This window comes from Polypterus senegalus, chromosome 3 (genome assembly GCF_016835505.1).
Source record: "Polypterus senegalus isolate Bchr_013 chromosome 3, ASM1683550v1, whole genome shotgun sequence".
In the NCBI taxonomy this organism is placed as follows: Eukaryota; Metazoa; Chordata; class Cladistia; order Polypteriformes; family Polypteridae; genus Polypterus; species Polypterus senegalus.
Window position 1 is genome coordinate 270036215 of NC_053156.1, and position 16550 is coordinate 270052764.

Consider the following 16550-nt stretch of genomic DNA (forward strand, 5'->3'; position numbering starts at 1 on the left):
TTGAAGCATTCATCTGTCCATCTTGGGTGCCAGCTATTTCTGTTTCCGAAGTATGAGGAACTTTTGTCCTTTATATAATAACATACTTGTAATAATTATCAGTATGAAAGACACTACAGTATATTAAGCCTAGCTTATTGATTTGATTATGATTTTTCCTTCCTGGCTGATATTGAATATCTGAAGTGACACCTGATAGTTTCTTGTAATGGGAGTAACATTCAGAATATGTTTTGGCTAAAGTGAGAGTTGAGTTACTTTGTGCGCTTCAAAATAATTGGGGTTCCAATATCAGCCTATTAATTCTTACTTTATATAGTACCTTTATGTAGTATCTATATAAACTAATTTATATAATACCTTTTTAAAGCAAGTACTAGTTTACCAAACAAGGTTACTTAAAATGCAATTACAAAGTTAAAAAGAATAGCATTGGCAAAAAGGCAAAGTTACACTAGAAGTGCACATTACCTATTTTGCATTAAATACTATTAATTGCATTGCATAGTTTTTTGATACTCTGGGTCATAAGACCACACTATAACATTATAAGGTTGAATGGTATGTATTTGAGACTGTGACACTGTTATTCAAAATAACTTCTAAATCAGTGAATTATAATTAAATTAACTAATGTGATAAAGAAGAGTATTTGAGTGGTTTGAGTTTGACACTGGTAGGTACTATTGTAGGGTGGTCGTCCTGGACTTCCAATGTTAGTTGTAAAGTTGTGCAAAATGGTGGAAGATCTTGATATCAGTAATAACTGAACAAACTTTTCAGTGTCAACTTTCTCTTTTATTATCAATCTATTGTGAGAAGGACGCACAATGTAGTTATATTATCTAAATGCTCCTTTAATCAGTTTCTGCTCTTTTACATTAATTACCTATCTTAACACATTAGAAAGAAAAGTGTGCACTCATCAGTTTTTTAAATTTACGTTGCAAGTGTTGATTTGAGAGGAACATTGTGAAGAATATTGTCTATTAAGTGCCATTTAGAGCAGATTTATTGTGTGGTTTATTTTTTAAACACTGGAAAATTGTTATGGGACTGGGGGGGGTGCAGATGGGGATTTGGAATGGTTTTTGGAAATGATCCAGTGCATTTTTATAACTGCACTGAAGTTTTAATATGCAGACTAGACTTAATTTAGCATTGCCCCCCTCCCCAATGTAAAGCAACTACATGTGGTTTAAGAATGCAATCTAGTGAAAAAGTCATCTCAGTTGTACTGAGTATTTAGTAGCCTGACAGAGTGAGAAATCAAGGTACTGTCATACTGGAGACTAACTGGTAGGCTTTAGGATTTTAATATGTTCAGAACCTAAATAGTCTGCACAGACCTTGGGAAACCATTTTATCCTGTCATGGAATCATGTCTTGGGGTTGCTTTGAAGACTATGGACTGTCAGTAAACTGCATATTCCTCCATAAAATGCCTTTAGAAGATGGTAGGACAAGTTGAATGTCTAGAAGACTGCGTAGTCTCCCTTCCAGACTGATTTCTCATATTGTAGTAGGTAATGAGGTGAAAAGTTTGAAGTGTACAGTTTGATCATTTTTTGTGTTGGTCTGTTATCTATGGTTATGCTAACCTACTTGTATCTTCATTTATCTTAAGGTTAACTGGAAAATATGCAGTAGATTTTTCTGGCACTGTCATGGAAAGGTTGCCAGCTGCATTTCTCGGTCCTGTTTTGTATGTGCTCTCTCTCTCTCTCTCTCTCTGTCTCTCACTTGCTTTCTTTTTCTTTTTTTCTTTTTTTTTTTGGCTTCTTAGATCTCGCTTGTAATTTTTTGCTTCAGAGCACAACAAAGTGGATGTTTGGTGAGAAGCGGCGGGTAGATAATGAAGCCCCAAGCGCATGATTGTCAGCTGGACTCTAGCTGGTGGTAGAACTTTATCTGAAGACAAGGTTACCCCCTGGCTTTGAGAGGTCGGCTTGTGGGCTTAGCAGACACATAATTGGAATGGCACGGCTTGTTTTCTTCATACTTGTTAATTTCAAAGTGGTATCGAAGCCATGCAACTGGTGTGGATGTAGCTGAATTACTGGTTGATAATTCAACTGCTGCTGTTATTAACAAATATTCCCATTGCATCCATTAGTGCAAAAGAGCCTCTACCTATATATCACTGCTCTGGGTCTAAGAATTGACTCTTGGCTGTCTTTAGCATTCACCCTTTATAACAATTTGAAAGCAGCACATCTTCATTAAGTGTGAAACTAATAAAGGTAAATTAAAAGACTGCACAAAAAATTGGAAAGTTTTAAATGCTTTTAGAAGTTGAATGTTTTACTCATTCAAGCTACCAGGGTTACATAAGTTCCACTTCTTCAGAAGTATGGCTGATAATGCAGATTTTGAATTTAGCTAACAAATGTAGAATTTCAGCACATGCCAAATGATTTTGCCTTAAAAGACTATGAAGAAGTGAAGGGTTAGTAACCTTCCTTGCCTGCATTGTGGGTGTCAGGCTGTCTGTTAGGACTCCTTTGTTTTCATGCAGGGGATAGATGACCAGCTGGTCTCAGCCCAGCACACTTGGACTTTTTTCCAAGGACCACAGTCTTCTAGACGTGTATTTATCTCCAAATTTCTCATCGTTTTTTTGTTTTCTTCCTTCTCTCTCTCCTGTCTCCACCATTTGGCATCAAGAACTCTAAACATTTCAGAATAAATGTATTGGTAATTTGGCCAGGTTTGAATTACCTGTAAATTATTCTAGTAAGGGTTTTTTGTTGAAAAAAAATTGTATGTATATGGAATCTTAATAAAAGTGTTGCTTTTGAAAGGTTCCTTAATATGGAGTACTTTGAAATGTACTACATGTCTGTTTGCTGCAAGGCTGTTAGTGAATTTCAAAGGTGCCAACAGTTTGTGCCGCAGAATATTGATGGAAGACCTCAAATTCTTCTCATTTTAGAGTCCCCAGATTAATTACTGCTATGTTAAATGTGTGTCTTTTACACTCACTGCCAGGCAGCTAAAATATTTTGAAAGGCACCTTTGACACATAGTATCTTTATTTTGGCTGTCTGAAAGGAGCCCGCCACAAAATATATTTGCCATGAACATTTGTTTCCATACTTGTGCAAATTGCAGGTTAAGTAATTTGGTTAGGGTCACACATTGAGCAAGTGGTGGAAAAATAAGTGGCATCTTTGATCTTTGCAGTCCAATATCTTGTCTGCTGTGCTACACAACTGCCCTACTGAATCTTAAAATCTTTAAGTGTGTCCCTGTGTTACATTTTGACTGTTATTCCACTACTTTTAGCAATTTGTGCATGATGTATGGCACTCGTGTATGTTGTTGGATTTCTTTATAGTTGGCCTTATTACCCTCATCTACTAGCTCAAACTCACAAATAACACACAAATGTATGATGGACTTTCCTTTTCCTGGTTAATGTGGTTGTACTACTCATCAGTCAGAAAGAGGTCAGATCTTGGGAAAATTGAGAGGAAAAGCTTGTACCAGGTTCTTACAGCAGACATTAAAAGAAATGTAGCAGCACCAGGTTCCTACAGCAGATATTGAAAGAAATGTAGCAGTATGTCTTCCTGTCACTGATTTGTTCAATGTATTTGTTTATATATAAAACTCACCTTTCCTTTTTAGTGTGCCGAGCCATTGCCCAGAGAATGGTGCTGTTTAAAGATTCATTTAAATTGATCTGAATTCACTAATGAATGAGTGTAGCTTTGTGATAGACTGTCTCCCCATTTCGGGTTTGGTGCTACCTAATGCCCAGTGTTGCCAGGAAATCCTGTAGCTTCTCACATCCAAGCTAAATTAAATAGGTTAAATAAATTAATTGGATAGATAAATTTACTAACGGTTAGCAGAGTTTTACAGTAATTAACACTGTTACCTCACAGTGGCCCGGTCATTCTTTGTATGGTCTTTTTCTTTTTTCCTTGTCTGGGTGATTGAAAAGTCCATATTGAGTTTGAAACCTGTCCTGGCCGTTGTCTGTCTGGTGATGGTGTGCATGAGGATACCATAATAGCCAATCCAGGGTTGTCTTTTACCTTGTGTTAGACAACTCTGTATCAGTCAAAGCAAGCTGAAAAAGTAGACAGAGAGAAGAAATTCTTTGAACATTAGGCCTGGATGGTTTCTTCTAGAAGATTTCCTTTCCAACAACAGAATTTCCAGTTTTTCAAATGTTTTCATATCTTCAGGCCATTCTGTGTATGTGGCCTGATTTAAAGGTTGCTGCTTTTAGACACCTGATGCCCATTTCCTTCAGAGTAGGGAAAAAAAGGACGTACAGAAAAATAGATGGATTTAGAATATTCACAGATGCCTCTATCAGTGAAATTTGAGTTTATTCAGTAAATAAATAAATAAAGTGTAAGTCTCAAACCCCAATGAATTAAAAAATGCACTGTTATTAAATGCGACGTTGCTTTACAGTTGATCTGATGACAAGTCAGGAGAGCTTGCACGCTGGGCGCGGGCCGCCAAGCTGGGCCCTGACCTCCTTGACTTCTTTTCCTTTTTCTGTGCGCTTGCTCTCGCTGATGTAATAAAACCCGTCTAACACACAGCCAGCACAATAGTCCTGTTGTTCGGCACTAGCCTCCAACTTTAATGGTGTTTTCTTTAAAGGTGCAGCTCTCTCAAATAAATGCCACCAGTGAGATACTGTACCGCTGGGGCCTTTTAATCAGCAAAAAGGTAAAATTGTAGGGAAGGAAGAGCGCAAGGCGGAAAGAGACGAAGTGAAAAAGAACACAAAAGCATTTCTATTTAGAAAGTCAACTTGATAATACTCCACGGACCTCAGTTCGGCAGCGGGTGTGACCACAACCTGCGAAAACATGAGAAGGGATAGGGCCATAACTGGGGGCATGGGGAGAAAAAGTCTGACTTTTGTTAGTTGTGTGTTTAATCTGGCCAAACTTTACAAAACAAGCCATAACTTTACAGTTACTTTATCTATGAACCACAAAATTAAATATGTGGTTATACAATTTTTTTTTTTTATAATATTTATAAATTAATCCTGTGCCTGAACATCAGATCTTTGGCCATAATGTTTACATCTCTCTGAACCCATCTGCCCATTTTTTGAACCAAAGTGTTGTAGGAGCTGGAACTTATCCAAAGGAAAAAATCAACTGTGGATGGGATGCAATTATCATCACGTGTAGTTAATATACTCTTTTTTTATGTTGAGTACTGAGAAAAGCGCTATATAAATGTAATGAATTATTATTATTATATTATGTTCTCTTTTCTGTACCTGCACTAACACACAAGTCAAGAACTAACCCTAGATGTGATTCCATTTTATTCACAGAAATTTGACATCAATACCCATCCCTTTTTACAGGCCAGTTTTACTTGTCCTGGTTTGTTTATATCTATATCCTATTTCAACAGCATCAGACGCAGGGCAGAAACTAACCACAGCTCGTGCAACATTATGTTTAAATATTTGTCATTAAAATCCACATCCATCCAGCAACTGAATGCACTTTCTCCAGTTTTAGGTCATGTGGAGCTGGAGTGTGTTCTGGTACTACAGAGTTTTGCAAGTCAAGACTCACCTTCAAATGGGACATCCATATGTTTGCATTTATGAAGTTGACATATTTTTTGACATTTCCTCATCCCAGTTGTACTGGTATTGAGTCACACGACAGCCAGACCCTGTACAAGATTCATCAGTTGCAGGGCAATGGCAAAACCTGTTTGAGGTGCCAATATGTTAAAACATAATTCAATTAAAATATCCATCAGTCCATTCATTTTCTAATTTTATTTTCTCCAGTACAGGTTGTGATCAACTGAAATTTATAATTAAACCAGATGTACAGGAACCAGTCCCTAAACTGGACAACAGGATGCTTACATTGGACTTTAATATATGTGTTTAATCAGTATATGTTGTCATTTTGCTTTGTCCTTTAAAAAATTTTCCATGAGCCAGAACCTATCTTCTCTAGCAGTTGGAGCAAGGGAAGAATCAGCTGTGGCTGTGACATCAGTCCAATAATAGATACTCTCACACATGCTCATCTTCTGGGCCCATTTAGAATTGCCAATAATTATAACCTGTATATATTTGAAATGTAGGTAGAAACTATTGAAATGAGCAAAACCCATAAGAACTGGCGATTTAGCTGGCAATTTAGACCCAAATCCCTGGAACAATGAAATAATGGCTCTAACCACGGTGCCATTGGGCTGTCTATTTTCAAAATCTATAGATAGATAAATACTTACAATGTGATTAAAAGTTAAGATATCATAAATATCCACACACCCATCAATCCACCTGTTTTTTACGTTGTGTAAACCAAAGCCCGAATTGAGGGAAGCCAAATTTTAACTGTGCAACAAATGCATTTCTCTGCATATGCTTGTTGTAGTGAGGATTAGGTGGGCTGGAAGCTTTCACAAAGCCTAATGCAGTCATTTGTTTGTGTGCTTTTCCAAGTCACTCAGCTTTTTAGTTTCTGTCTCTTACATCTGTTAATTTCTTCCCTTTGAGGTACAAACAAAAAGCAAATACTTGTATGTGAAATATTATTAATAAAAGAAAAGTTTCTTACCAATAGTGGCATTTATTAAACTCATAAATAGCATTTAATAAACTGGTAATTGGTGTGTAATTTATACAAAATAGTCTCTTATTGCTAACAGACGAGCCCTGCAGCAGCACAGGGGATTAATTTGCACCATATGGCTTTTGGGCTGAACTTGACTGTCGGCTTTTGTGGTCACTTGGAAGTTCTGCTGCTTCTGCCACTGGATTGCAGCTGCAGATTTTGCTAGAGAGAATAATGGTGACCGTGCAGGTTGGTGGAAAACTTTTTTTTTTTCTCTTTTTTTTCCCCTGACCCTCCCGTCCTCTTTTAAAGCTCTCAGCAAAAATAGCAAGTGTTTCTAATATAGCTGGTTTTCATCTCTCGTTTTCTGAAATGGATTTGATTGCAAGTGGGCCAGTTATTTCCTCTTAAAGGGAGAGCGATTCATTTAAGGTGTCAGTCTATGATTTGTTAAAGAGGTTGTGGCCTTCCCTTTTTCTCCCCCTCCTCTTTTATACATGCATACCAGTCTACTGACAAGCCTGAGGCTGTATTTATGAGTGTCTCCGTTGAAACTTGCTCCTCCCTCGACAGAGAGACTTGCCTTATTTTATTTTATTTTCTGCTGCATCATAAAGTGAGTGCTGCAGAGACCTGAAACTGTGCCATTGAAAGCCTGTAAATGTTGGTAATGCTGGTAATTAATGTGATATGTTAATGTGTGCTTATAATTTATCGTTTCTTCTGTTCTTCACTGCCTTTTGTATTTTTTCATTTATGCATGCACCTTTTTGGTTTTCAGACACACTTTGTTCAACTTTTTCTTCATTTCTCAATTTTGAAAAATCTCACTTACGCATATTTATATTATTTAAAGTGGGCCTTCCACAAGCGCATCTTTCATACAGATGCTCACACAATATGCAAAATGTAAAAGCATTGGCAACATTTGTAACTGTGTAAAGCCAATAAAGTATATTTTGTGTTTGACTGGAATTTGACTGCGGTTTTGTGACCTCGACATTGACTCTGTAGTTCCAAAGATGTGCAGACACAGAATAGTAATAAAAAAGAGAAAATGCATGTTACAGCCAAAAATGAAAATATTTTATTTTCTTGTAATGATTGTGAGATACAGCTGTTGTGTTTTTAAAAAGTGCATGTGTAATTATAACCCTGCTTGTGTATTTGGGTGTGTATATGTTTACACAGTAACACATACACAAAACAGTTCCCCGTTTGCATAACATTCGACCAATGTAAATTCTAGTTTGCGTAAACATTTTCATAGGGTAATATATTCTAACATACAGAAATATTTAGTTATATACTATAGCTAGAGTAGTTCCATACAAAGTGTGTGGCTATATAATAGATAAAGATGGCAGGCATGAATCACATTGCACATGAAGCAGCACTTTTTTTTGTTGTCTCTTATAATAGTGTATTTTCAGTTTATATAACAAATGCAAAGCCTATGGTTCATTTAAGCTGAAAATGAAGATGTTGCTACATACATAACATTAATTATATAGAAAAATCGATAAGAGGTGGCTGCCCACCGCATGAAAATTTACCTGAAGTTTTTAAAATAAAGCTACTCCAGTATGTTGTTCTCAATTACTCTATATGGCAGCTTTTGTCCAGGTATGTAGAGTGTAGAAATACCTGCTAACATTAGTTCAAAATTCACCCATAATTATATGTATGTCTTTGTTCTTTATGAAGTTGACACCCACCCTACTTAACTCCCTTCCTAATTTCAAACTTTTCTGTCAGGTCAGCTTTTAGAGAGTACTGAGCAAAGAAATTAAATAAGAAGTAATAACTACTGGTGTAAAAGGCTTGTCTATCTTAACACATTTTTTCCTTGCACTTTCAAGTTTGTGACAACACTGTCCATGGATACCTTTTATATACTGTATATCTGATATATATATACAGTGTATATATATATATATATATATATATATATATATATATATATATATATATATATATATATATATATATGCAGTCTGTTAGTACTTCACTTCAGGTCTGTGACATTAGTGACTGGAGATATGAAAGGTGAGAAACCCAGTAGCTATTTCAAACTTTTAAAGATCAGAGTTGGAGAAGGTGTCTCCCTGGAACCCAGCAAAAAAGTTTATGGGTAAGGCACCTACCTTTTGTTCACCACCAGGTGGCAGCAGCATGAAGACTCTCCAGAAAGTAGACCAGTTTTTGCTCTATTTAGTTACTTTATTGGCAAATAACTTTGAAAAGTAATTAAGAGGCATGTTTGAATTTAAAAAAATGAAAAATATGTACAAGTGAATGTTGTCACTAAAGAGAAACAAGTAAATGACTGAACACACAATAGTGAGAGTCCCAGACAAGTGGTCCAATTATGTTGTTGAAGTGGATATTATGCCATCTTTCAAGAGGCAACAGAAGGAAAAACTTGGCTCAGATAGCTGTGAATTAACTCAGTGAGTAAGATGACCTGACTAGTGCTTTGCACTATACAGTTTTGTTCCTTTTGTAAAGGCAGATGCAGCTGGGACTGGGTGTCAATGATATAAATATGAAAATGCCACCCAATGGTCCAGATTGGTAAAATATTAAAACGAATCAGATTTTTAGTTGACCAGTTTTGCATGGCAGTAGAGTATAATCATAGAAGTGAAGGGGTCACGCCTGCAGTGTTGAGTCAATGGCTATGAAGTTTTCTCTCTGTGTTATTTTCTATCTTTTTAATCATTCTGGTGAATGTTGAGACCATAGTGTTTGTGTGTGTGTTTTATTTGTTTTTTTAACGAGCTTCGGTAAAAATTTCCCCCAGGGATGAATACATTTCCATCTAACATGAGTATTGCATTAGACTTAGATCTATTAGCTGCTTATTAAATCTTTTACAAGGTTTTGGTACATAGCAGTGACTTATAGATGCACTGTAGGTAAACCTTACTTTAAAATGTCATTACTGGTATTTTGTTAAGTTTTAATTAAAAACAAGCAGTTTACTAAAGTCTTTTTTACATAGCTGTACCTAGCTAAAGGATTCATCAATCTAGGTATTGCTGATATTATCACACCTGCTAGTGTGCTTTATTTGTACAGATATGTAAATCATTATAATATGGTTATATAAAAGACAAGCTCGTATTTGCAGTAGACAGATGCTATGAAATGTAAAGCCTGTTGTATTAATCATTCCTATATGCGTAGGTGCGCACTATCCATAGAATGAAAAAATAAAGCTAATGTTTTCTGGTATTTACCCCCTACCATGTCAATACAAGCCGTGTGTGGGTGAAGCAAAGCGATAGGACATTTATAAAACAATTAGGCTTGTCTGAAGAATTCCTTCCCAAAAAATTTGACAGTTCAGGAAAGTTTTGCTTTTTTTTGCCTTATAGCTATATCATTATTTTACTCCTACAGTTTGGCATGTCGTGAGTGAGTGTGCCCTGGATGGACTGGTGCCAAGTCATGGGTCAGCCCCAGCTTTGTGCCTGATGCTGCTAGGATAAGTTCTAGTTCCTTATGATCCTGTACTGGACTAAGTGGCATAAGTAGTTGGCTTTGAACTTCCTTTAGTGGATACCCCTTTTGGGTACCTAGTTTTAGTTTCTTTAATGCCATTTGTAAGGTAAAGCAGTTAGGATTTTAAACAAATGAAAAGGGTGCTCTTTCCCCCTCCCATATCACTGTGTTAAAATGATTTTGACATTCACATGCCCTGATTAAAAACAAATTGCATTCCTCTTGATAGAGGTGATTTTTTTTTTAAAGCGGACACTTTACAGAGGCCGCAACTGCTGACAGATTTACTGTGCTCTCATTTAGATTTCAGAGGCTGCATTTCTTTCACGTGTTTTCCTTTCTCTCCAATGCTCATCCTGATTCTGCCTGTGTAAACAATCAGCAGTTTGTCACCTTTTGTTCTTAAATGGGTGCCAGTTTGACTTTAACTCTTCATTTCTCATGCAGGGATTGTGTTTATTAAACTCTGGCACACTTGTGGACCGCTGACAGAGAATTGGCAGTCTGCCATTCTGATGATGACCAGCCTCCGGCCTAGAAAAACGAAAAATATTATATTGTAGCTCCTACTTGGATGTTTATGTAGTTTTGCTACCTTAAATGTGTTGTCTTGCTTTGGCCATGTATGCTGTTATAACTGGGAACTTCTTCTCAGGAAACAGAATAAGTATGCAGTGAGTTTCTTTTAGTCATCACTTTCTCCAGGACTATACAGTGCATATACATAATCTCAGGAAGCTAACTTTATATCGGACCTTCTTCTGGACTGGAGATTTTTTCCCATTGCTTATTTTACTTTTCTTTTTTTGTTTTCCTTAGTGTATAATGTAATTTTTTAAATTGTCACCAACCTATTTAACCTGGATGTCTTTGTAATGTAGTCGAAACCACAGTATGCTGGACAAAGACCACGTGCATATTTAGAAAACTAACAAAACACATAGTATTACGTATTCATTTAAAAAGACAGACACTAGTCTCCGCTTTCACCTTTTGTTCACACCATTTCTTTAAAAGACGTTTTCCAGAGCCACATACTTCTAAAAATGGCGGCTCGACATTATAATGTTGATGGGTGAAAATGCAGACAGTAATTGCACTGATTTATTCATGCTTATTATGTCACCCTTCCCTGATTGGATTTTGCTCATTACAACATCTCATTCCCAGAATTTTCACACTTCATGGATGTAAACCATTTTCTAACATAACGGGCATTAAGGAATTGTGTTCTTTGGTGCTTGTTGTTTTACTTATCTGTAATGCATCTAAATTTGCATTTTGTACAGTTTTAATACTGAATACTTGCAGAAAAAGGCAAATCATTTAAATTGACGTACTGCTACCGTTTTCAGATTACTGTTCAGTAAATCTTGTGGTCGGTGGTGTTTCTATCCCTTCAAAGATTTTTCTTCCTACGCATACATGCCCCAGTGTAGGGGATTTTCTCTGTCCAGTTCTGTTAACCTGTGGATGGAGATACTTTTGTAAACAATATGAAAATGCTGGTATGGATGGAGATAGTTTTTGTTTAAAAATGAAAATTTTAAATTACAATGTAGCAGTATGGATGTAGCCTTAGACTGTATTTTATTTTTTTGAAAGGTCAATAAAATGAAAAACCATGAAGTGATTGAACTAAGTGCACTTCAACACTTAAGTTCTTGTTATTTTCCAAAGTAGAATTTTTTTTTTCCCTAATTAATACTTATTTTACTTTCTGTTCTATCTGTTCAGCAAGTGTGAAAGTAAAAAGATGTATCCTTTTATTTTTGTTGTAAACTTTACTATGATATTTAAAAGTATTTTCTTTTAAAATATTTGCATCTGTCTTTCTCTAACTTGTAGGGTTGTTTTAGATATTTCCACGTAATGTTTTTAAAATAGTTAATTAATATACATGTAACTTTAAGTGAATTCATTTACTGTTGTTTTTCAGTTTATGATAAAACCCTTGCATTGTGTGGACGTATTGCACAAGTTTTCATCCAACCCAGTAAACAACTTTGAGGCCCCTGGCCCTTTCTGTTTTTTATTTTTATTTAAGTTTCTTATTATTAAGAAATTTTGTTTTTATGGAACTGTTTTTGCATTTGTCACTTTTTTTAGTATCGGTATATAATCAGTCTCATACTAATCAGTATTTAGTATGAAGTACTGAAAGTTGGGTGTTTACTTCTTTCGTTTAAAAAACTTTAAAGTATTAAAGAAAACCTAAAACATAATATAAGGACTGGCAAATGAGAAGAGACCATTAAGTCCAACGAGTTTGTTTGTTTAACTGACAGCCGAGTTGTCCCCATGTTTCATGCAGATACTTTTAAAAGTTGTCAAGATTTCTGCTTCAACTATATGAGTTGGTAACTGCTCCAAGTACTCGCTGTATTGTTTGTATGAAGAAGTACCTACTGGCTTTAGTCTTAAATGCACTTTGCCTTAATTGCCACCAGTATCTCCAAGTATATGATTCACTATTTAATGAAATTGTTGCCTGTGATCATTTTGAAGCCTGTTTTGCTCAAGGTTTAATACCTTGAGCCTGTCAGAGTAGGACATGCTCTTTAGTCTGGGGATGCATGCCACTGCACACTTTTTAGTGCTGTATAGTATTTTTTGCAGTATAGTGACCAGAACACCACACATGTGAGTCTACCAAGTGAGTCTCCCAAGTGTATGTCATAATTTGTGCAGCTTAATTAAACTTGGTTCGACTTGGCAGCTTTTTTTCATATATATCTATCCATTTCTGGGCCACAGTGAGTCCTTTGTTTTCTTGTATTTACTCCTTCCACAATGTTCTCATAAACCTTCCTGCTAATTATTTACTTCTTATGGCTCCAGGCCCTACATTGATTCCTGGCTTGGTCACTATCTGTTTGAAGTTGGAATATTCTACCTCTGTCTGTGTGTTTTTGTGCTTCAGTTTACTCCCACAGATAAATGCAGATTAGCTACACTGAGCTTGTATGCAAGGGAGATGGATGGATTAGTAACACATCAGGCATTGTAACATTACACCTGATGCATCCAGGATGGACTGTGACCCCCTCTAAAGGAGCCCAGTGTTATTAACCCACCTATACTTACTAGTATCAGATCTACTGCATGTAGCCCCACTCAGATTTTCATCTCATTAAGGGGCAGGCCATCCACCCATCCATTATCCATCCATCCATTATCCAACCCGCTATATCCTAAGTCTGCTGGTCTGCTGGAGCCAATCCCAGCCAACACAGGGAGCAAGGCAGGAAACAAATCCCGGGCAGGGCTCCAGCGCACACACACAGGACAATTTAGGATCGCCAATGCACCTATCTTTGGACTGTGGGAGGAAACCGGAGTACCCAGAGGAAACCCACACAGACATGGGGAGAACATGCAAACTCCATGCAGGGAGGACTCGGGAAGCGGACACGGGAAGCGAACCTGGGTCTCCTAACTGCGAGGCAGCAGTGCTACCCACTGCGCCACCGTGGTGCCTCAAACCTTTCATATAAAACAAAAAAGTCCACAAAGCTTGGAGTCAAAGCAAGGACTATGTGCCAGTTGTGCAGTACATGTGTATTGGGATTTTGTGCTGCTAATGGCTGAATTCCTACAGTATATTTCTTGTTTACCCTGAGAAAACTGATTGTTTTGCTCCATTGCCATGATTGTTTGAAGTCACATATGTAAAATACAGCACACTTTACAACAAAGAAAATGGACCCATTCAGAATTTTTACTTCTCATATTTCTCTGTTGAACATCCTCATGGCCTTTTTAGGGAAAGGGGTGTGTGTGTGTGTAATAGCTAAATGAAAAGACACAGGCTTAGCTGAAACAAACTGGATTGAGCATTCTAGCTTTGATGGAAATGGTTTATTTAAGAATTGGCGCTTGTAAACTGGAATGCATGTGGTGTTGCCATTAAATGCAGTGAAAACTGAATTGCCTATTGACACCTCATATCTTACTCTGTGATGGTTTTGAAATACAAAAGTCACTTCTTTCTCATTCTTTAGCAAAGAAATGTGGTACATTTTACTGTTATTTTGTCAGTTAAGGTTCTCTCTCTCTCTCTTCTTATGGTTGGCACAATAAATACTTACAGCAAACATATTGACAACTATTTAACTTATTGTGGTGTCAGACCTTGCATTTTTAGCATCCTGTATTTTGTAAAAGAGACATGGCAATATTGCAAAAACAGGACAGCTAACCCATCCATTTGTTTCTGTCTTTTTCAGGCTCTGCAGGCGGCACGTCAGTTCCTTCTCCAGCAAGCAACAGGCTTGAATTCTCCCAGCAGCAATGAGAACAAGCAAGCAGCTGTGCAGGTCAGAGCAGGTTCACCTCCTTATGTCCCGGGGCGAGCGTTTGTGTTCACGGCGCCTGATTATGCTGGGAGGGGCAGGTTGGGGGGCTTGACACGTTTGCACCAGAAGAGGCCACTCGCCTCACACGCCCGGCTGAAGGTCAGGCCCATGCTCACATCAGGAACAGCCTACTGTAATATCACATTGCTTTCTGACAGGAGGTGGGGTCGGTGGAGGATTAATGCTCCTACTTTTAACTCTTTGGATCTCAGTAAAATTTCATTTAATTTGGGAATTCTGTTTAGATTTAAAGTATTTCTCAAAAGGAATTTTTAGTGTCTTGTCAGTCACACCGTAAGACTTCTGAGACTCTAACATTGAGATGACTGGACTGGCAAGCTTTGTTGGGCTGAATGGCCTGTTCTCGTCTAGATTGTTCTAATGTTCTAATGAAGATGGAAATATACCTAAACCAGGTGGTAAAGTTGATAAAGAGGCAGTCTGATGTCCGAAATACGTCATGTTTCCTAATCAACACTGGGTGTATTCTGTGGCTTACCTTTTGAATGTTACAGTTTAGTGCAAATCCTTAGTGCATTAATCCTGCAAGTGCAAATTGTGAGATAATTTTGACATTTTTACTAGTAAAATCTGTTGAGCATCTGTTTGTTAGTCAAGGAGAAAATAATGTAAGGCAGACCCAAATTGTCCCTATTATTTCAAAATACACGTAGACTTGTGGAAAAGACATTATACTGAAAACTGAAAGGCCACCTGGTTATTTCCCGTCTCTGATTCAATGAGTGATCCTAAATGTGGCAGTTAACCTGCCCAATTGTTAAAAAAGGTGGAAAAACGATGTTTTTATTCACACAAAGTTTTCCCTGTTAGTGAAGATTCTGGATTATAAACCTAAAAAAACTGTTAATTCACTTTCTGAACAAAGTAAAGCAAGAACTTTGCTGTTATATGGAGAAATATGGAATTGAGGAAAGGACCTAGAGGTGATATTTGCTGAAGAAAGGTAATATATAAAGAGAAGCTTGTACTCTTGCAGGAAGTTTATCCCACTGGCTAAGATATTAAACTAGGGTAAATGAACCTGCTAGTGCTCTCTGTGTCACAAGAAAGCATTTGGACTGTAGATCTGTACTTGTAAAATACCTTTACATAATAGTCACTATAGAAAGGTTCTACAGTATATGAAAAAGTGCTTCCTGAAAACATTTCAAACTTCTGTTTAATGTAGTATATAATTCTCAGCAACATGGACCGTAAAGGACAAGACTGACAGTTCAGCCCTCACTGCTTACAAACTTAAGGGAGTCTGAGTGAGTCACTTTATCAGTCAGTGCTACAGTTGTAGAAAATAACTTAAACTTGCTTTTTACGGAACATCTTTTTTAATGAGCATCATCATAACAGACATAGCAAAGCATTTCATCACATTCCTCTGCTAGATTAATTTCCTACAGTGAATTAATTACCATCCCTTTTAAACTTGTTTCCTTCCCTGTACCTGCTATGGTTTCCAACTCTATAAAGGATAAAGCAGGTTGAAAAAAATGGGTGCATGAATGGAGGCAAAATTTGCAGATTACATTTATTCTTAGCATCTTTTAATAGTAAACTACAATGCACAACCTTTTAACAGGTGCACCAGGGCTCCAGTGGAATGAGCCTACTGCTAAGAAGAGATACTCTCTTGTAGTCTTGTGACATATTAGTCATTTGAGCTAACTGAGTTCTCCTTTGGTTCAACAAGCTAAGATGGTTGCTTTCTATACTCCACACCAGGTAGTAGTAAAGTAGTACTTGCTTCCATAGTATTACAATATGAGCTCTGACAAGTTATACAAAATTATTTTAGTAGCGGAGTCTGAATGGCTTGTGCTTCATAGTCCCATATATTTGCCACTAGGGTGCAGTGTGTGCTGGGCTATTAAACAAGGGTATAAATCTGGTGGCAAGGAGTTACTAATACGAAGATAACATTTTCTCTACTATGGTCTTATTTATAACTTATGGATTTATTTATCTGCTTATTGTGTGGTTTTTATATAAATCTTGTAAAATCAAATTGTAACCCATTTTTAAAATTATTTTTTTTGCTTTTTATAGTCTACCACCCTACTTTACACAGTTTCCCACATTGCAGCCAGAT

At 36.9% G+C, this 16550-nt stretch overlaps 1 protein-coding gene across 4 annotated transcripts in view; it reads left to right on the top strand.

Annotated features, from left to right (window-relative positions):
• The window catches only part of foxp4 (forkhead box P4), a 244257-nt gene that overhangs the window by 87288 nt on the left and 140419 nt on the right, over positions 1 to 16550 (top strand). For all 4 annotated transcript variants that reach the window (XM_039749164.1, XM_039749167.1, XM_039749166.1 and 1 more), the window contains exon 3: positions 14318 to 14407. In XM_039749164.1, the coding sequence (XP_039605098.1) occupies positions 14318 to 14407 (90 nt within the window). The remainder of the gene's footprint in view (positions 1 to 14317; positions 14408 to 16550) is intronic.